Source organism: Alosa pseudoharengus, unplaced genomic scaffold (assembly GCF_046254945.1).
Source record: "Alosa pseudoharengus isolate Yale_2024_CS ecotype anadromous, Long Island Sound unplaced genomic scaffold, YU_APseudo_1.1 YU_APseudo_1.1_scf_18, whole genome shotgun sequence".
NCBI classification, from domain to species: domain Eukaryota; kingdom Metazoa; phylum Chordata; class Actinopteri; order Clupeiformes; family Clupeidae; genus Alosa; species Alosa pseudoharengus.
The window spans coordinates 18189783-18210674 of NW_027468650.1; the positions used below are offsets into that span (position 1 = coordinate 18189783).

At 44.0% G+C, this 20892-nt stretch overlaps 1 protein-coding gene across 2 annotated transcripts in view; it reads left to right on the forward strand.

The window, feature by feature from the left end:
• Positions 1-20892, forward strand: part of pard3aa (par-3 family cell polarity regulator alpha, a) — a 281887-nt gene that overhangs the window by 210161 nt on the left and 50834 nt on the right. For both annotated transcript variants that reach the window (XM_076290387.1, XM_076290388.1), the window contains one exon: positions 4820-5074. In XM_076290387.1, the coding sequence (XP_076146502.1) occupies positions 4820-5074 (255 nt within the window). The remainder of the gene's footprint in view (positions 1-4819; positions 5075-20892) is intronic.

Consider the following 20892-nt stretch of genomic DNA (forward strand, 5'->3'; position numbering starts at 1 on the left):
GAATCTGTTGGTCATTTGCAATTAAAGCTGCACTTAAATTAAGCTATGTTTGAATTTGTTTACACACACTGTCCCCTAATTTGGACCTTTTTACCTTCATAAGCCAAGTAAATTCAGGGTGCCATTTCTGATATGATGTGCTGGTCTGAAGACATGAGGGGAACGGATTATCAGTTCATAATGCGCCGTTCATTCTGGCTGAGCTCTATGGCAGTAAACACAGCTATGCTTGAAGACAAATAATAAGTTGTTTTTTTTTTCCCCCTCATTTTAATCCTCATCTTGATATTTCTAATTGTTGTTTTATGTTATTACACTTTAAGCAGCCATTCAGATGGTAATTGCTTCACATAATTCTTCCCTCCCGCACCAGTAGTTTATGCTAAGGCCATAAGTTAGAGTAGAGATGTGTGGACTTGAAGTGCATCACCACGCAGCCAGACTGTTTATCTCAGTTCAGTCAGCAGATAGAGGTCTGGACCTCTGTGAAACTGCTTGCCTCTTCGATTTTGTCTCATCCTGCTCTGAGTGAATTAAACATCATCAACCATATGGAGAGGGGAGTGCTTTGGCGTCATCTGTCCGCAATTAAAGCACGCCAGCCTGATAAGAAGGCAGATTTATGTAGTGTGGAGAGGAAGGACCGGAGGCTAGGCAGCAGAGGGGTGAGAGGGTGAGATCAACACGTTCTTCCTGCTCACGCCTTTTCAACTGAATTTTAAAGATGTTGCAGAGAAAAGGGGATGGAAAACTACTGAACTGTTTACCATTTTTTTTTAGTAATGTTTAACTTTTTCCATCATTGGAGTCTTGGTGAGACTGGTATCTATGTGTGTGTGTGTGTGTGAGAGAGAGAGAGAGCGAGCTTGTGTCTATGTGTGTGTATGTGCGTGCGTGTATGTGTGCGTGACTTCACTGAACTCAACAGGGCCAGTCCTTATCTTCATCAAAAATGTGTTATGACTACTATCTGACCACACTGTGCCATACGCACTTGTCCAGTAAGGGAGTAAAATGTCTGGCCTGCGATTCACCTCAGTCCTCCAGGAGTCAGTAGATAAGAAATGATAATCAGAAGTATTCAGACTAAACTAAGGGAGTTTCTGAAGTGATATGTTTTAAGAGGGATTTGCAAGCTGTTGATGTGGTTGTGTTGAAGGAGAACAGGAGGGGGGGCAGATGCCGAGGCCTACCAAAAAAAGGCCCTTGTGGCTCTTTGTTGTCCTGTTACCTAGAAACAGCTGACCAACCCTGTTCTCAACACAGTGCATGGTTGCCATAGTGCCCCTCTGGCCCCAACCTCAGGGAAGGAGATGAGAAGAGAGCAGATCATCCGTATATTGCTCTCTCTATCTTCTCTTTCTTTCTTTCTTTCTTTTTTTCTCGTTTGTTCTTTCACTTTTTATAATTGTGCTGCTGCTGCTTAATTGGAATAAAAGGATTTACCCTTTGGTGCTCTCCTCTTTCCCTGTCTTTGCTCCTCCCATTTCCTTCGAAATGACACACATGTATCTCTCATATAAGAGTTTGGCCACCTATATTTTAATTAGCTTGAAATAAAGTCACTTAAAAGGGATTTTTCCTTTTTTTTTGTGATATCAAAGCTTAGCAAAACCCGTTAATTGTTCTTTGTCTGTAACAACACTTTTGACACGTTCTCACTTTCTCTCTTGTGTCTTGTAAGCCTGATTTGATTCTAAATGTAGTCCGTCAGTCCCTTTTGCTGTGATCTTAGTGTGATTCTAATTAAGTGCCATTGCATATGGTGCAGTGATGGACTTTTCCGGTTTGCTTTGTTAAGGGTTATGTGTTCGGTCAGTGTGTTTCCGTTCTGCCTCTCTTTTGTCTAAATTGCGCACTGGGTCATTAATTTTGTGGTAGAGGCAAGTCAGGAGGAATGTGGTCATAATGACCATATGGTTTCATGAGGCCTGACTGCCTAGCTGTGAGACACACACACACACACACACACACACACACACACACACACGCACGCTGTGTGTAGCTGTGCATGTATGTGTGTATGAGAGAGAGAAGCACTTCTTTTGTGTCCACTGGCACTAAGCTGCATGATGATTGTTGTCTCTTAGCCATCGAGGTTTGAGACTGAGCTTGTTATATCCTGATTCTTGGCCTCCTTGACCCTAAGAGCAGCATATTTGCACAACCTCATCTGTGTTCAGCAGCAGCATGTGACATAAGTATAGTGTGTGTGTGTGTGTGTGTGTGTGTGTGTGTGTGTGTATCGGTGTGTGTGTTTCGCTTTGCATTGCTTGTGTGACAGGCGGTGATATTTTTGTCCACTAGAGGCTACTTATCATCCGCTGGTGAAAGACATAAATTAGTTTTGCCGGAGGCTATTGGGCCCTGGTCAGTAGCCTACACTCTCCTTTATGCTATTATCATCCATGTGGACACACAGACACCGGTCCCATGGATCTGATTTGGGCTTTTAACTAAGTGCTGCAGGCATGCTCCTCCCCAAAGAGTTTCCGTAAACCTGTCATAACACTGGTGGGGCCTTACTGGCAAAGGGACATCAGTTTGGATGGATGGTAGGTAAAGAAAGGTTATGAGATGATATTGAACTACAGCCTCTGGGGAGTTCAAAGAGCAGTCCAAGCCTGCTTTAACATCTGTCATGATTTTAGGCAGGAGCTGTCACAGGGCATTCTGAGTTTCCCTGATAGCCTCCAGGTGTGGCCATTTGTTTTCATTTTGCCAAGGCAAAATACTGTATGTTCCATGTTGGTAAGTAAACAATGTTAAGTGCCGGTGTTAATTATTTAACAGCTTAATCACTGTCATTGTATTTGGCGTTAAGTCCATCACTTTTTTTTGTATATTTTTTTGGCCTTTTTATGCCTTTAATGGTGGGAGAGAGAGTCGGGGTGGGATCCGGAAAGGACCACGGGGCGGGAATCGAACCCGGGTCGCAGGCGTACAGTGCAGGTGCCCCAGCCAGTCACGCCACGGCTGGAGCCTAAGTCTATCACTTAAACATCCCAGAGAGGACAAGGTCGAGGCAAACCAGAACTGTTAAACTGAGGTTCAAAGCAGCTTTGTTTTCTCTTTGTGTAATTATTGATAAGAGACTATCATTAGGCCCTGCCACAGACTTCCACACTAGTGCGGCACACAGTCCCAGCACAATCCAGTGCAAAATTGGATTTCCGTGGACCCCCCCCCCCCCACCACCACCACCACACACACACACACACACACACACACACACACACTTTATAATCATATTACACTGTCAGAAAAATGGTTATTGTTTTGAAATGAGATCGCCATTATTGAAAAAAATGTCAGGAATGGTGCATGTACCAGGCACACCCATCTCACCCACAGCGTAGCTGTCAATCATCTCGGAGGGGGCCACATCTGTGGGTCATGGGTCATCTTTGGCCAGGAGAAAGGGGTGGAAGTAGAGGAAGCCAGGAAGCTCCAGAGGGGCTGAGGGAGGACATCTTACTCGCCCCTAGCACAGGGGGCTCTCGGCAGGGGCGTGTAGGGGGCCCATCTGGATCCACTAAATACGGGGTCACTCAGCAGGGGAGCATCCCCTCACTCCACACCAGCATTCCCACTGGCACCTACACCTCTCGCTCCCTGCCCACAGGGGTCCCCTCCTCTTTCCTCCATCCACACCCTCCTCTTGTCTCTTGTTGTCCCCTGGAAAACATAGGAGAAGCTCTCACATGTGAGAACCCCCCCCCCCATGTAGTCCCCCCACCCGAGCGCTGAAAGGCTCTGTTGTGATGTGTAATGGAAGTGAGTCTAGTGAGAGTGAATGTGATCGAGGGAGAGAGAAACAGAGAGAGAGAGAGAGTGAAAGGAGAGAGCGGAGAAGGAGGAAGGGACTTGGAGAGAGATCAGAGGAACCCTCTGGCTTGAAATGCCCCAGGGAGGAGCCCCTGGCCCCCACCTCAGGAAGATCTCCCGCTACCGAGGGGACGCACAGTGAAGTGAAGCTGCTTGCCTTCACAGCTTCAAGTCTCCTCGACTGTTTTTTAGGCCATGTTTTGCTTTCTCAAATAAAAACAAGAACCCTCTCCATATTTTCAGTAATTAAAACTTGAAACGCAGATGCAGAGAGTATGTGGCGCCTTTGGCGAGGGATCCCCTCCCTCCGGTCAGAGAAAACAGTGTCAGCACCCTGGAGGTTAATGTAAATATGAAGAGTCTCTGTTGTGTCTGCGGAGTCTCTGACTTAGCAGGGGGGTCCTGACCTCGCCGGCCTGCAAACTCAGCAGGATGTCCTGTATGCCCTCCCAAAACGATTTCTAACGAAACTACCAGCCATAATGACTCCGTGCTTATTTATTTAATCTGCTGGACAATGGTGACATGGTTTTATGTAAGAGGTGGAAGGACATGCCGTATATGCTGCAGTTGTATGTCTGCTGGTTTTCTTTATGTACAGACGCGTTTCGGCTTAGCGCCTTCCTCAGTGTGGCCTTCCTCAGTGTGCTTCTGAGGAAGGCGCTAAGCCGTAATGCGTCTGTACATACCTGTGCAATAAACCTGTGCAATAAACAGGTTTGTATGCAAAGTGCGGCCTTTTCTTCTTTGGTATTACCAAATTGGCCAAGCACTCTCAAACATATTAAAAAAATGTCTTTATGTACAATCATCATTAATCGTCATCATCTGAAACGTGATTCAGTTGATTCTAGTAAGGATTCTAGTGGCATGTTTAGCATCCAGTTCACTCTCAGTGATCCTTATTGTAGTTGACTCAAATCAAGGTCAGTGTATGGTCATAGTTAGTTTTACAACATCTCAAGTCTTTTATCGTGTTTGTGTTGCACAGGATCCAAGCGAAAACCAGGGAGCTACGTGAGCGTCAGGCCAGAGAAAGGGACTACGCTGAGATCCAGGACATCAACCGAACCCTAAGTTCTGATGAGGAGCATCCCTATGCAGGCATTGGCTCCTTTGACTCCTCCATGGACAGCGGCCACTATCAGCGTCCCCAGAGCCCGCATCAGGACGACTCGCAGCCAGTCGAAGCAGTCTACGCCCAAATCAACAAGCCCCGCAATGGCCGGCCTCAGTCTGTCAACAGGTAAGGAGCTACAAAGCTGTATTATCACTTAATTCCTCTCAGCAAAAGCATTGACCTTTATACTGTTCTTTCCCCAAAGGGGGTTAGAGTATTGGTTTTCAGTTATATCTCTCCACATTGGCTTTCAACAGTGGAGTGCTTGATATTGTTCTTGTTCTTGGCCTTCATATCTTTTACTTTGAAAACTGTACAAACAGGTTGAAAAGACTCTTATCAAAATGCTGCTTCTTTGCTACCTGCAAAAGCCTGTTCATTTCTTGATCTGTTTGAAGTGCCCCATTGAAAACAAGAAGTCAGTCTCACTCTGTGACTTATTTTCTGCAATTGCTGAGTAAAAACACACACACACACACACACACACACAATCATACACACATGCACAGGCAAACAAACACACATACACACAGAGAGGCACAATAATCAAGTTTCATCCCCAGCGTCCTACTGCTAGATCGTGTGGTGAGGTGAAGCATCAATAATTCTCAGGGTGTGAAAATTTAATAACAGCCAGCATCTTTTATTAGCCTGGATCTTGTCAATCCCACCCCCTCCCTCCCCTTTCCACACACACTGTCACACTCGCACACCTTGTCAGGAGAGCATAAGATGTGGGTAAACTCATTTGTGTCACGCACAGAGTAAACCACATATACTCAAGCCAGTGATATTTTGGTGTGTGAAGGTAAACATGCCCTGCTTACTGTTTTCAGTTTACCCTCAGGTTTCGGGTTGGGTAGAAAATCTGTTTGAGCACCTAGAGTGTTGTAGTTTTGTACAAGGGTTTTGTCAAGCTTGGCTCAGGAATGCCATTTTTTATGTCTGGAATTAGTTTTCTTTTTTTGTTTTCCATGAAAAGTTTCAAGGAACAGCTTGTATTGCAAACACTCTCTCTGTGACATGGTAGAGATCTCATAAACAACAGTCTGTATGTTCCGTATTCCCACTCAGTCTTTGTGAAGTCTGTCAGGGTGCTGCATTTTTTTGAAGGCTCCTGGGCCTAACGCCTCTGCAGTCTTCAGAAGCGCCTCTGATCCCTCCGGCTCCACAGTGAAGGAAGGCAGAAAGGAAGACGTAGAAGTCACTTTGCTCCCAACAGACAGAGGCACGCCGCCTGTCTCCTGCTGCACAGCGGCATCACTTTCACAATGCAATAGGAAATCTAACTTTGCACATCACCCACCCCCACGCCAACACCACTTTCTCTCTCTCTCTCTCTCTCTCTCTCTCTCTCTCTCGCTGTTTTTCTCTCACTCTCTCTCTCTCTCTTTCTCTCGCTGTTTTTCTCTCTGTCATTCAGTTTCTCTCTCTCTCTCTCTCTCTTTCTCTTTCTCTCGCTGTTTTTCTCTCTGTCATTCGGTTTCTCTCTCTGCCTTCCTTTCCTCTGTCTATTACACACTCTTGTTCCTCATTATAAAATAATTGACTTGGTTGGGCTTGAGAATGTGCCGTGGAGTTATTAAAAAGAGCGAGTAATAATCGGCCTTGATTGGCAGGTGTCACTTTGTGTGTGACCTTTCTTTGGGCTTAGCAGGTGGCAGAATTGTAAATCATACCCTCTCCTCCGCTCAACAATTGAGCTCCAGGGCTCTTCTCTGTCTGACCTTCTCTCTCGTTCTCTCTTCCTTTTTTCCTCTTCCAATTTCTCCGTCCCTGTTTGCTCTTACCCCCCCCCCCCTTCCGTTCCCCATCCGAGGCACACACGACTGTGGACACACCTTTATTAATGTCCCCACCATAAGACTCTGCAGCACACTATGACAGGCTTATCTCAGTAAGTCTTCTAAATCCGTGTGCCAATATCAACTGGTGCCTTCAGGGTGGTATGATCGATTCAGCCGGTGCCTCTGGTCTGGATGCCAGAAGCTCCAGGTCTGTCTTAGTCCCAGCATGACCACCATAACTGTCTGCCATAGCCTGGTTGTATAGGAACAGATTGGTAACGGTATAAACCGGTTCTGAACGAGATTTTTTTTTTCTTCCGATGGTTTTATCTAGATTTTAGATTGCTTCCCTTTCAGTACCTTTCTGTGGCACATTGTGCAGGAGCAATATGGTCAGCATTCGCCATGTAATGTGTCATAAACAACTTACATGAGTTATTTCGCGCCAGAATTGGACTGATTATCTCATTTATTCTCCACGGCGACAGTGATGCTATTTATAGCCATGTAGCATATTGCCATTCTCCAACTGAGAACAAGGAGTTTGAAAATTTTGTTGCATCAGGAGGCTAATTGCAAGCAGATGCCCCATTACCTCTCACACGGTTCTGAAATGATTATGCGTTCCTCACACAACAAGGCTCTGTTTTTTTCATGCAAAGACCCTCTTATCAACTGAATGCACTCCAGGTTCAACATGAACATCAATGTATTCGACAAATTGAGATGATGGCTCTTGGACTACAGCTTGAACACATTTTGTTAGGTATTTCAGCAAATGATTTTTCTGTTTGAGTTGTAACAGGACGGGACACAAAAAGCTGGTTGTCCTAGCAAACTAACTTTGCTGAAACTTTGGCAACGTGACAAGATGTTAGTCTCGGCAACCTCACATTTATTTCAAACTGTTCAACTTTTCAATCTTAATTATGTTGTACATGATGGTTATTGCTGAGGAGAGATGAACATAACTTCCTAAAACCACTACAGAAATCATGTAACAGCTCATGTCGAAATGTGGGCTCAATTTCTTAGTCAGTGTGAGTGAGTGTGTGTGAGTCAATATAGACACACAAGTGATTGTAGCTGCTTGTCTAAAATGGATATACAGTATATTGACCTCTTATGCAATGCATACATGATGTAAAGCCAGCACTAGCATTGTTGAAATGTGTGTCCCCTACTTGGACAAGTGGAACATGCCAGAGTTCACAGCAAAGCTTTTGAAAGTTCTCTTTGTACAAGTCTGAAAAGCAGACTACAAGCCTTTTGTATTTCGTCTCACACTTGAGAAAGAGCGGAAAGCCTTTTTTCATTGTCTATACTTTGAATTAGCAGGAAGAACTTCCTGTTGAAAGGTCACAGCATGGGAAGTTGATATGTCCTGAGAGAGGAACTGTTTTGCATTTGTCAAGTGAATGACTAAAAGGCAAATACAGGATACGCTTTTGACCACCCTGGAGCCGTCTGAAAAGAAAGAAAATCAGCATATCAGAGCTATCAGTAATCCGAATGAAAAAATTGGATGAGCGTTTGATGACCTTTTGAAGTTGTTTTATTAAAATGTAAATAGGTCCAGTTAATCAGATGAGAATGTGTGTGTTAGTGTGTTGACATCAGCATGTGTAGCTGCCTGCATGTCTGTGAATGCAGAGAGGTTGGTGCTTGCTTATCACTAAAATGTAGTTCTACTTTTGTTATGTAAGCTCCTCAGAATCACGGGCCACTGAGAATGTTTGGTAATTCATTTTTTTCTGTATATTTTTCTCCATTCTCCTTTTTTTCAACTTCTCTCCTTCCACTGATCTGTCGATATTTTTGCAAGGAAGACATAAATATCTCTATCCAGTTCCTTGGTGCCTGCATGTGGACCTTCTGTCTGGGGATCTGCAAAGGTGACGCTGTGTAAAGAGTATTTCGGGCATCAGCTGAATGTGGGAAACTTGGCGAGAGATTCGCACTGGTGTCTGGCTCCATACGGCACTGGCTCGCTCCCCTGATGTCCACAAACAAAGGCCTGTTGAGTTTTGTGCCTGAGGCGAGGCATTGAGCCTCACACAGCTCGCTCCTTTATTAGTGTTTCTCTCCTATGACCAGCCCTAACCAGACCTTTCTTCTGGCCTTGCTCTCCAGCCATCCTCCTCATCCATTTGTAAAAGCTTCATAATTGGTGTTATTTAACATGGAGCAGAAGTGAGATATTGTCTTTTGCTCTGAGCCATCTGTTGACCATGGAACAGCCGTAGGGCTGTCTACAACAGGTCCTTGTTACAGAGAGGCACAGAAAGAGACAAAAAGTAAGGTTAGAGGGATTAATAGGTTTAGTGTGGGTTCACTTTGACTTCTTTTCGGGCCATTCGGGCCATTCATTCAAGGTACCTCTTCAGCAGTTTTAGGTTGCATACCTAAATACTGAATAGTATTTACAGATTGAAGTTGCATAAAGTTACAGGTTTAGTGTGGGTTCACTTTGACTTCTTTTCAGGGCCATTCATTCGAGGAACCTCTTCTGCAGTTTTAGGTTGGATACCTAAATACTGAATAGAATTTACAGATTGAAGTTACATGAATATAACCCAGTCAATTGTTTGTGATTGAGCAATTGATGTATTCATTTGCATACTACTTTTAAATGCATTTCCTCATGAAAATGAAAAAAAAGTCATGTTAAAAAACAGGGGGGGGGGGGGAACAGATGCGTCATGTGACAGCACTGCCAGAGGGATGCCAGCCTGCAGCAGTCAGACCCCTCTCAATCTAATTAACCACTTAGTGACTAATGAACCTGGTTCCTGTCATATCAGTAGCCATCTGAGCTTGTGCATGTTTGGCCGAGTGTTTTTTTTTTTAGTATGCATCTCACACTGTATATTTTTTCTTTCCTGCCATCTCTTCTCCTCCCCTATTCCCTTGTATCCTCCTCTCTACTTTTCACCCATTTAATAAAGCCCTTGACCATAAAATCTTTAATATCTCTGTTCAGACATTCTCTGTTGCATTTCCAAAATACAATAACCCCTCACCCTTACATGGCTCTCCCGTCTCTGAAGAGCAGTGGAGTGATTAAAAGTGTATTTGAAAACAATCAAATGCCTTTTGTCGAGCAGCGCGGCCCAGTCTAGGCCAGCTGTATAAATCCGCCATGCGAATCTCCTATGCCCTGCCCATTTCATGAGGCCTCTCTGTTATTGTGTTCCAATCAGAAGGTCAGCAGCACCATAAAGCTGAAACAAGACAGATGCCAAGTCTCATAAAAAAGCCAAGTGTGGGTCAGAGAGGACAACGTATACAAGCGCAGACGAGCACACTTGATCGGGAATGTTCGGCGAGCACAAAACAAATGGCAAGATGGTCTCAAGTTTTACTGGCACACCACAGGACCCCGCAACAACACCACTCGTGTTTCCTGTTTGAGAGTAAGCCCTGTGAGTCCTTCCAACAGAGCTCTTGAGTACTGGCTGGGGCTACGTCTCTTGGCCTGCTCTCCAGCACCATCAGAGAGACTTTTATTTGCATCCAAATAATGCAGACAGGAAAAGACTTTCAGGTTATGCAGATGGTATCAGTTTCATAAAAACACAGACCCTGCTTTAGCCAACAATAAATGTTCTGAGTTGTTTGTTTTTGTTTTCTGTTGTTTTTTATGGATGGAATAACAGTATGACATTTAACTTTATTATTTATTGACTTATTCCAAGTGTAGCTGAACATGAGAGGACTTCTTTTTAAAAATGCGAGAATCAGGTGAGATGGAACGGAGTGATTTTTTTTGTAGACAGGTGCTTGACAGGGCAACAGCAGCCCTGTGCCAGTTCCAGAGCCCCTTGGGGATCTTTTTTTTTCCCCTGGATTCAGGTCGGCTTCCTGTTTTGGAGCGGCACCCTGACAGGTGCCAAGCATGATGGGATTTGGGGAAGCGTGAAACAGACCATCACCTCACTGACGCACAGAAGTGATTGACTGCAGCTCCCATTAGAGTAGTAGTCTCTAAGCTGCAAAAAGAAAAAAAAAGGCAAGGGAGTGAAGAGAGCTGTTAAACTTTGTGGTTTTAGAAAGTCCCAGAACATTCTCACCCTCCGAGACTTGTGACAGTGTGAACTTGACTGATCGCTGACAGTCATCCTCAGAAACACTGTGCAAAGGTGTTTATTTCTCCATTTCTTTCCTTCTCTCCTCTCTTTCTTGTAAATTAAAAAATACATTATATCAAATATTGGATTTATATTGCCAGGAAATGGATTATAAAACATATGCACACTTCCAGCAGTAGATAAAAGGTCAGGTCTTTTATATTTGTGGTGGTTTGGTGCGTGCGCAGGTGTGCACGGCACGCATGCATTTCAGGGGGATTTGAGGAGGCCTTGTTAGTTTCACAGCACCAGTCTCAGGAGATACACATACACACTTACTTTACACCTTGCCCCAGCCTCCTTCACAACTCTCCTGCTGTGTTAATGTCACTCTCACTTATGGAGAACCTCCCTTGGCCACTAATAGGGCTTACGGTACATGTGAGTAGCCCTCACCACCACCACCACTACACGTCCACTGCTTCCCATCAACAAACACCAATGACCCAGCAATACACAAAAAGCAACGTTATCAGTATCGTTTGGATTATTGTTGCCTTTTGCTCCCTAATAATTTTAATAATTATCTCCCTTATGGAGAAGAAGCCATTTTCTTTGTAATTTCCCTGAGATTAAATGACATTATTGTGTGGCTCTTTTTCCCCTGTAAGGTTATCGGCTACTGTTCTGTCACTTTGCTTTTGATATTGTCTCTTAGCCTTTTCAAAGGGAAATCATGTTCAGTCAGTGTGAGCTGTGTATTCATAATGTAGTCTGTAAAGTTGCCAATAACAGCATAACAAATAACCCACATTGTTGTGCCAAGTACATCAGCATGAGCTGGAGTTGCTGGGTGTCGTTATTGTGCGTGGTTCGTTCAGTTAATTACCACAGGCTTATTGTGTTCTGATTTGGGTTTGTGCTGTTCCTCATAATTGCATTAAAATCAACAGTCGAGGTTGACAGTCAACACAACGGATGGGTCTACATTCCTTAGTTTAATGAAAGCCTCATCAAAGGGTTTGGTATGTGGTTTCTTAAATTGTATTTGTGAATAATTAATCAACAAAGAGGAAGTAAGAGCACCTCGAGATGGCTTGCGTTGATGTTTGGTGTGCATAAGTGTTTAATCTCTTTACCCATCAGGCCCGGGGGGAATACTAAAACTCATACATCTACCCTTCACTAATAGATAGGCGCTCGTAAGGCCGCTTCCACCGATTGCGTTAATTGCAACTCTGTGGTTGTAACAAATGGCTCAGATGACTAATTACAAACATGGCCACTTCTCTGGGCGTACTTATTGTTGCAGTATAACTCAAATGCCTCTCCCCTGATGTTAGCCGCCTTCTCCTGGTAGAACATAAAACAATGTCTGTTGTACTCCCTAATGTTGAATCTATTAATATTAATATTTTGCAATACTACTTTGTGTGTATGTGTGTGTGTGTTTGTGAGAGAAAGAAAGACAAAGAAAAAAGGTTGCTTATTTGCTTGAGAATGACTGCTGAGTGGCTCTTGTGACACACACTCAAACACATACAAATACACACAAGCAAGCTTGGATAAAACATTCAAGCTTAAAAACACATCTAGCCCTTGTCTTCACTCTTTAGCATACTGGGTGATACTGTGAAGGCCTCTAAAGCAATGAGTGTACATCAAGCCTTATCTTGTGCATAATGCACTGATAGGAGGCTTATACTATATCGCACCGACTGAGAGCCAGTGAATTATCTTACTTGTCTGTTTTGATTCTTTCCCTCTGCTTCATAGAGGCGTCCCCTTGGGAAGGAAGGGATGAGATGTAGGGAAAGCCAATTTAGCCTGCATTCATACCATTACTTTCATTTGGAGAGCAAATAGCCTGAAAGGAGTATTTAGGCTGAAGCCCACATGTAATAAGTACACACACACACACACACACACACACACAGAGAGAAACATGTTGGGAAACATAAAAAAAAACTGCATAAAAACATGCATAAACCCAGATCGATTTAAAAAGGACTACTTCTATTTGACTTTGATGCAGAGGTCTGCACTTGCGGGACCCAACACAAAAGAGTGCTTCTCAGGACTAATTTGATTGCAAAATGCGGGTGTGGGTGGGAAGAAACTGATGCATGTGCAGGAGTACTAGAAAGACATGACTCGCTTGACCCCCGCCACACACATGTATAAGAACAAAAGTAGGTTTTGTGCTCTTAAACTACAGATGTTTTTTTTTTTTTGTAAGAAACCACCAAGTGTTATTTTTGACGTAACAGGCACCACATTGTTGTTTTTTGTACACCATGGGATTGGACGGGAGTGGCAGTGAATAATAGACCTGAGGGATATTTTTTGGGACAAAATGTGAAAGATGCAGGCCGGGCGGGGCGAGATTTTGCGGAACCAGGACTGAAAAAAATGCCATCTCAACTCTGCTCATTAGAATGCATGTTATGTCTGTCAATGCCCTTCAGTTGAACATCTGAAAGTTGGCCTAATGAATTTCAGCAAAGACATGAAAGAGGATCGCTAGGCTCATCATGCATGCGAGAAGGCAAAGGGCTGCACGAAAAAGAGCAACTCCGCTGCTGCCCCTGTCTCACCTAGCACTGAAGGCCAGCTCATTCCCCAGCTGCACCGGGCAGCAAACAGGCACTTCTGCGATTTGCCCCTGGTATGTGTTTTCACCATGATGAGTCCAGGTTGAAATATTACTGAATGGTCCCTTAAACCTACTTGCTATATTTTTTATAGTTCCTCACTTCTAGACATTCATCAGTGAGACAAATATATGTGTTCAAATGCTTTATCACAATATTTGATTAAATATTTTTAATATAAATATTTGATTTGTGCCATGAGAGTGGCTAAAAGGAAGAGAGGAAAAGAGAGAGTGCTGCTTTTTTCATTTCCAGATGCCCACGCTTTTCAGATATTGCAGCAAAGGATTTTCTGGGTCACTGAAAGGCATTCCTCTTCCTCCACCTCCATTGCGAGTGTACGTCTGTGTAATGTACTAGACAGTTCTCACATGATGGATAACCCAATTCCGTAACTTAATCTCGGTTCCCACAGCAAACATAACATCTCCCGGGTTCATTTCAGATATCCCCAAAATAGTTGCAGTAATAAATGCGATTGAAAGCAGGTGATTGAAGAGTGGAGCTACTATACATTATGTATTACCTCAGTAGTCTCTCTTTTTCTGCCTTTACCACACTGCAGTGCTCTCCTCTGGCCCTTTAGTTTTATTTCACATTTTTGCATCTTTGACATGTTATTATTTACATATCATATTGATATGGCCTTGAGAAACATTCTTTAAGTTTTGTGTCTAACTTAAATTCATATCCTTTTTTGGCCGGCCTCTTATACAAAAGTAGACACAAATCGGCCATTTTCTTATTTCCTCTCTATCTCAGAGAGGCTTGAGTGGGTCCAGACCTCACCTGGCAGACAGTCTTAGGGCTAAGCTACACCAGGTGCGTTACTGAAGCGTTCGGGTCGCGTAGCTTCCACTGTAATCAATGGAAGTAGCTACACCAGACGTGATAGCAGCGTGTACGTTCGAAAAAAAATAGACCGTTCTTCTAAAATGGATTTTTTTGAAGGAAACGCTTCAGTTACGCTCCTGGTGTAGCTTCCCTGTTACACTTCTCTTCCCTGGTCCCGCTCTCCTCCCCTGTTCTTGCTCTCCTCCCCCTGCACAATCACTCCCTCCCTCCCTCCCTCCGTCTTCACGGGGCTGCCCTGACGTCTGCAGGACACGTCTACCTCAGGGTGTCTGGCAGCCCAGGCCGAGATTGACAGCCTGTGAACAGATTGACCAGTGGGAGGGCTCGCTGCTGCTCCTTTTTAGCTGTAGCGGCAGGAGCGAGGCGAAGAGCCCTGCCGTGCCATCGCTCGGCCATGTGCTGTGTGTCCGCCGTGGGTGTTACACACTGTGATAGAGGGATGCTGCCATCCCCAGCCTGATAAATGGACATTCACAAATGGAGCCTGTCAGGTTGCTGGTCTTCCACCTCAGACAACACCACTCCTAACCCTACTGCATAATTTGAGGGCAGTTGTGATCATAAGGTATCCCACTGCATGCGAATGATCAGTGAACATCGCTGAGTCGATTAACATCGATGAACATCGCTTTGCAAAAGTGGATGAGGTGGTTAATCCCAGATTACAAACACATACTCTCCCTACTCTCTCTCTCTTTCTTCTGTCTGTCTCTTTCTCTATCTCTCTATATCGGTTTCTGTGTGTGTGTGTGTGTGTGTGTGTGTGTGTGTGTGTGTGTCTATGTGTGTGTGTATGTGTGTACACAGGAGCCTAATTTAATTTACCTCTAGCCCACCACTGTGCCAAGGAGCTGTAGCTTTATCAGAACAATGGCATTAGCCTGCTATTTTAAGAGCAGTATCTGTGTTCCTATTGTCATTTCTACAGCTTCAGTCCAAATCCCAAGACTTGGAATCACCCTCTGGCCAGAAAATCTGATCTCCCAGAGCTTCCTTTTGTAATAGTTGCTACTGAATTAAGGAATTTAAATGATAACAAGGAAAATGATACACATTTATTTTCGCTCTAAGACAGGGATGGCAGGATCTGGGAAAAGAATGGAGACCGCATGCTTTATTCAGAGAGGATAGACTTTGATTTATTCAGCCTCTTTGCTGCAAAGCACTTTTAGTTGCCCCAGAAATGTGTATGATGTACAAAATGTTGATATTTCAGTTAAAATCTTTATAAAATACTACAGATTCAATTCCCAAGACATTTTCAAATAAAAATCACTTATTCTAAATAGCATTATCGTCAAGTACCTTCAGACTGCTAGTTAAATACCTGATTAAAATATCTATATAAGTTCTCATTTTAGAGGCATAGTCAGATTGCAGTGTGTGTGCTACACCTTTAGGTCCTTAGGAGTCAAAAGCAGACCTGTCACAAGGGTTTTTGGGAGCTCAATACCCCTTCTAATGAAATCAAATAACTAGCAGCCCTGTTTACCTTGTAATATAATCCATCTATGACTGGATTCTAAGAACAAGCATTACTGATCTTTAGCCTCTGCACAATGACCATCCTTGAGCCAGTGAGTATTGGTAATGGGCACATGATGTCATGTGGAGTCTCTCTGCAGATGCACTGACGCAACTCCGGGGAGGTCTTGAGTTTGTCTTTAATGAGATAAAAAGCTCTGGAAGAAGAGCAATGTCTGCATACCTATTTCAAAGATGAAAGGGATAGCAGAAGAGTTGAAGCTGCTTTCTATTTTTATCCTCTTCATGGACTCTGTGACATTTTGTTTGTGCCAGAGTTAAAAATGGGAAAAGTTAATAACCACCAGGCATTTTAACGAAGTCATCCTTATTGAATTGCTTGCCTGATTGGGTCAAACTCCATGCAAATCCTGAGCGATAAAAAGACTGCTTCTCCCCTCATCATTCCTCTTTTCCTCCTCATCCTTCCATCAATCGGTCACTCCGACATGTCTCTGTTAACATGCAGCCAATCCAAATAAAATGGTGCAGCTTTGATGCGGAGTAAGTGCCCTGTGGAGTGGGCTGCGCCATTGACATGGCCCCCTTGCAGCAATGATAAACCATACAAATTGTGCAGGCTTCATCATAGTCATATTTAAGCTCTCAAACATTGTAGTCCCCTTTGTGCTTTGCCAGGTTAATTGCTAAGGCTTTAGTAATACTAGGAGCATCAATTGAAAGTAAGATTATTGAATGGGCTCTTACTATAGGAGTGACATTTTTTATTTTTTTATTAGTTACTTGTTCTTAACATTTACGTATACTAAGCCAGGAAGGAAAGGCTGGCACTTGGTGTTATTCAGCCATGTTCACTGACAAAGCCCTCAGTGGAAGAAGGAAGCAGTGTTTTGTTTTGGCATTCTCATGAAAATAGCACCATAGTGCGTGGACTAGTAACAGTTCACTAGTGGTGATGAAACAACATGGGGGATGCACCGTCTCCCAGTGAGACCCCAAGCCCCTGCTGGAGAGAGCTGGAAGTGATGCGACTGAACCACGCGTGAGGGCCAGGACTTGGGCATTCTTCTCACATTTTCCATTTTGCTCATAATCTCTCACATCAACACACAATGAATAAATTCATGACAAGAGGAGGGCCTGATGGAGCTGGATTCCTGCGGAGAGAAAAGAACAGGGGGAAGAGAGGATGAGGAGAGGGAGGAGAGGAAGGTCAGAGTGTTTCTTATGATATTCATGACTTGTGGCCTGCCTTGCCTCCGTTAATCCAGACAGAGCTTTGTTTGATCTCGTCAGCCATTATGCATGCTGTTTTGTGTGTGGTGCATATCTCTATGTGTGTGGATTCACATAGCCAGTATGCTCAGTCATCTTATCCATATCTGGTGTTGACTCAGACCATTTTTACATTCAGGAAATCAATGTTCTGGAATCATGGTTCCACCCCTTTTTGAACAGCATGGGAAATGTTCTTAATCCAATGTAACGCACCTCTTAACTAGCAACATTTGAGCCTTTGGTCAGAGCAAATAGTCATTTCAGGGCACTCTCCTATCTTTGTCTCCCCCTGTCCGCCCTCCTGTCTTCTGTTCTCTGGTGCTTTTCTTTGTGTGTCTCTCATATACACACATATAAACAACTCTATACTCTCTCTCTCTCTCTTTCTCTCTCTCTCCCTCGACACTCAAACACACGGACACACACACACACACACACACACACACACACACACACACACACACACTCACACACACACACACACACACTGTATTATTGAACCCACTCATTTCAGGTGCATCCATGAGTGGCCTGTGGACTGCACAGCCGTCTGCCCTGGCTAGTGCATTTTAATAGCCTGGGGCTCTGTATTTGGGCTTCTTTCTTCCTGGAGGTTTTTAGCCCTAAGGCTGATGGCAGGGAGAGAGGAGGGGGGATGTTGATTTGGCACTTGAGGCCCCATAGGGGGTCAGACCTCAACACCACTGATGGAAATGAGAAACAGAGCGAGGGAGAGAGAAAGAGAGAAATAAGAGGAGTGGAGAAAATGAGAGGGGGGAGGGGGACCGGAGCTGGAGACTGGTGGGCTACAGTACACACGCATTCTCCTTCCATTGCACCCAGGCAGGCTCGTCTGAATGGGGTGGGGGGATCCCAAAGCTGATTAGTCAAACTTGTGATTTCCAATTTCAAACCCAAGACACAAATCCGCCTGCTTTTTAATATTCATGCTGGAGTGGCCCGGGCCTCTTTGCCTTACACACGGAGGGCCGCTGAGAAAAGGCTCTCCTTTAATCAGCTTATATGGAGAGAAATGACAGAGAGAGAGAGAGAGAGAGAGCAGAGGAGAAAGAAGAAGGTGGAGACAAGGTGGCAATGTTTTGTTTGTGTTTTGACGCCGTGTCTGAAAATAACAGCCCCACCTGTGGTGTGTATGCAAAATCCATGCAGATAATGGTAGGGTTGCCAGTCCAACCTGCAGCAGTGGATGTTTATTCAGGACGTGTTTTTGTTTTTGAAGGATTGTATGCAGTACACGCACACAAATTGTAACGGGGTCATGCTGTTTCTGTCTTTTTCTTTCTCTCTTGCTCTATCTATCTGTCTATCTATCTATCTATCTATCTATATTTAATTTACAAAACAAAAGTTAATCATGTTTAAGTCTATTAACTAAAAATTATATAAACAACATAAACAAAATGTAACGATTTTTTTGCTGCATACATGATACATTTTTTGCATGTATATTTAATTTATTTTCAATTCAATCTACTGTTACGTTTTTAAAGCTTTGGAAATGGATGTTTCTAAAAGCACTGCACTGAGCAATCGTGATAATAATCGTGATCTCAATATTTACCAAAATAATCTTGATCATGATTTTACTCGAACACCCAACTATCTATCTCTATCTCTCTCTCTCTCTCTCTCTCTCTCTCTCTCTCTCTCTCTCTCTCTCTATCTCTCTCTCTCTATCTCTCTCTCTCTCTCTCTCTCTCTCTCTCTCTTTGTCATGCTCTCTCTCTCACTGGCTATCTCTCAGTATGTATTTTTGTTTATTTAGAAAAGCACTTACTGCATGAGTACCTGTGCTTCATCTGTGTCTGTGTAGTGGTTTGAGCGAACAGGGGAGCAGCTAAATGCACTGGGGCTGGTCTGTTTTATGTTCCGATAAAGGGAATATGTATTGTTGCTGCCTCTTAATATGGCTCCCTCATACTGCTCGCAATGACTCATGGTCCTCCTTAAGATGTCCCTGGAGGAGTGCAGAAGCAGATGGAGCAGTGAGTTTAGTGAGCTCTGCATCGGGGGTCACGGCGTCTCCAGTCGATAGTGGCTCTCTGGTTCCTCCCCTACTAAGGAGACAACTGTAAAACTCTCCTCCGTAATTCACTTCTCTGTGGTGCGAGTCATACCAAAGCCATGGCACATAACTTAGCTCAGTCAGTGAGGCTCAAGGTTTTCAGTGGGAAGGCTTAAGCTTTCAGCAGGAGTCTAGTCACAGCACCACAGCATCCACCTCATGGAGTGGACACGGGGCAGTGTCTGGTGTTCACAAACCACCACTCTGCCATAACTTGCATATAACATACGCGATCACGCAATACACAGCAGAAGAGACAAACACTTTCTCTCCCTTCCATTGGGCACCGTTTTAAAACTGTTATTATTAGCAGTAAGATGGTCAGGCAATCAGCAAAGTGCATCTTAAAGTTCATGATGAAAGTTCAAAAACTGCCATAGCAGACCCAAATCCATCAACATGACTCAGCCTTCCATCAGAGCTCTATCAAAGAATCTGTGCTGAATGAAATAAAAACATCAGCTTGATTGACCTAAACTCAATTACGTGTATCTAAAGTACTTGATAGCAAAATTGAAATCAGCTGAATAATGCGATTTAGAAGCATATATTGATGAATAATGCATGAGCTTTGGTTTTGGCATGCCTTTTTATGGGTTTGAGAAGGAGAGGCAGAAAATGGTTCTCCTCAGTTGTTGTCCCTCTCTCTGTGTGTGTTCGTGCGTGCGTGCGTGCCTGCATGTGTGTGTGTAAAAGGGGAGTGTTAGAAGGGTAGAGGGGTGTTAGGCAGTCAAAGCTCCGGGCTGCAGGGAATAGTTCTTTTGTACACCTGTGCAGACCTTCAGGCAAAAAAGATGAAAGGCAAATAGAAAATTGAGATTTCAAAGGTTTTTACTTCCTGTAAATTAGTAATCATTACACTCACAAGGACAACTTTTAGAAGTTTTTAACATTATGTTACCCCCCCCTCCCCCCAACACACACACACACACACACACACACACATATGCACGACAGGATTTTAAAGGCCTAAAAGGGCGACAACTTTTCTGTGTCACACGGCAACAGCTTGGTTGTGAATTGATATTATAATTGTCCTCTTTCTCAGTTCACATAATGGCTTTTTCAGGCTTTTTGCTCTCCCCCTCTCACCTCTGGGCTCTTTCAGAAGGTGGAAGAGGTTGCCTAAAGAGCCCCAAGGAGCTGTCAGTCACTGCCCGGTCTCTTAGGTCAATTTGCCAGGCTGCCCAAATGTGTCATGTCAGTGTTCCTTTAGTGTCAGGGGTCCTCATTATGGGCCAAAGGGTAAACCAAGGAAGTTCGGTCCTGCTGTCTTTGTCTCTCCTCCACTCCAGTGACCACCTCCGCTCGACTTAATACCTGCTTTAACAACCTCTTTACCCGCTACTCTCCTCATTATGCCCGTGCCAGTGGTCCATTAGACCTGTCTGCCTCTCATAACTATTTTCTATCATAGTGATCTTCCCCGATAAGGGAAATGTTCTGCCCAACCAGAGGAGTGCAGTGCAGATTGAAGAATCTGATACCTCCACCTCCCATAGTTCCACGTTACTGTTAGGTCCACTCTTATCTTTACTTTGCCTGTCTTGTCTTTATTTTCTCTATATCACATTAAAAATGTTTCTGTCAGACGAGAAGTGGCCAGTCGCTTTCTTCAGATGGATCAGCTGAAGGAAACAGACAGGAGCAGAGGTCGGTCTTACGAGAACAGGCTGATATCTCCCAGCACGGGGCCTGTTTTTCCTTTTGTCTGCTAATTTTACACTCC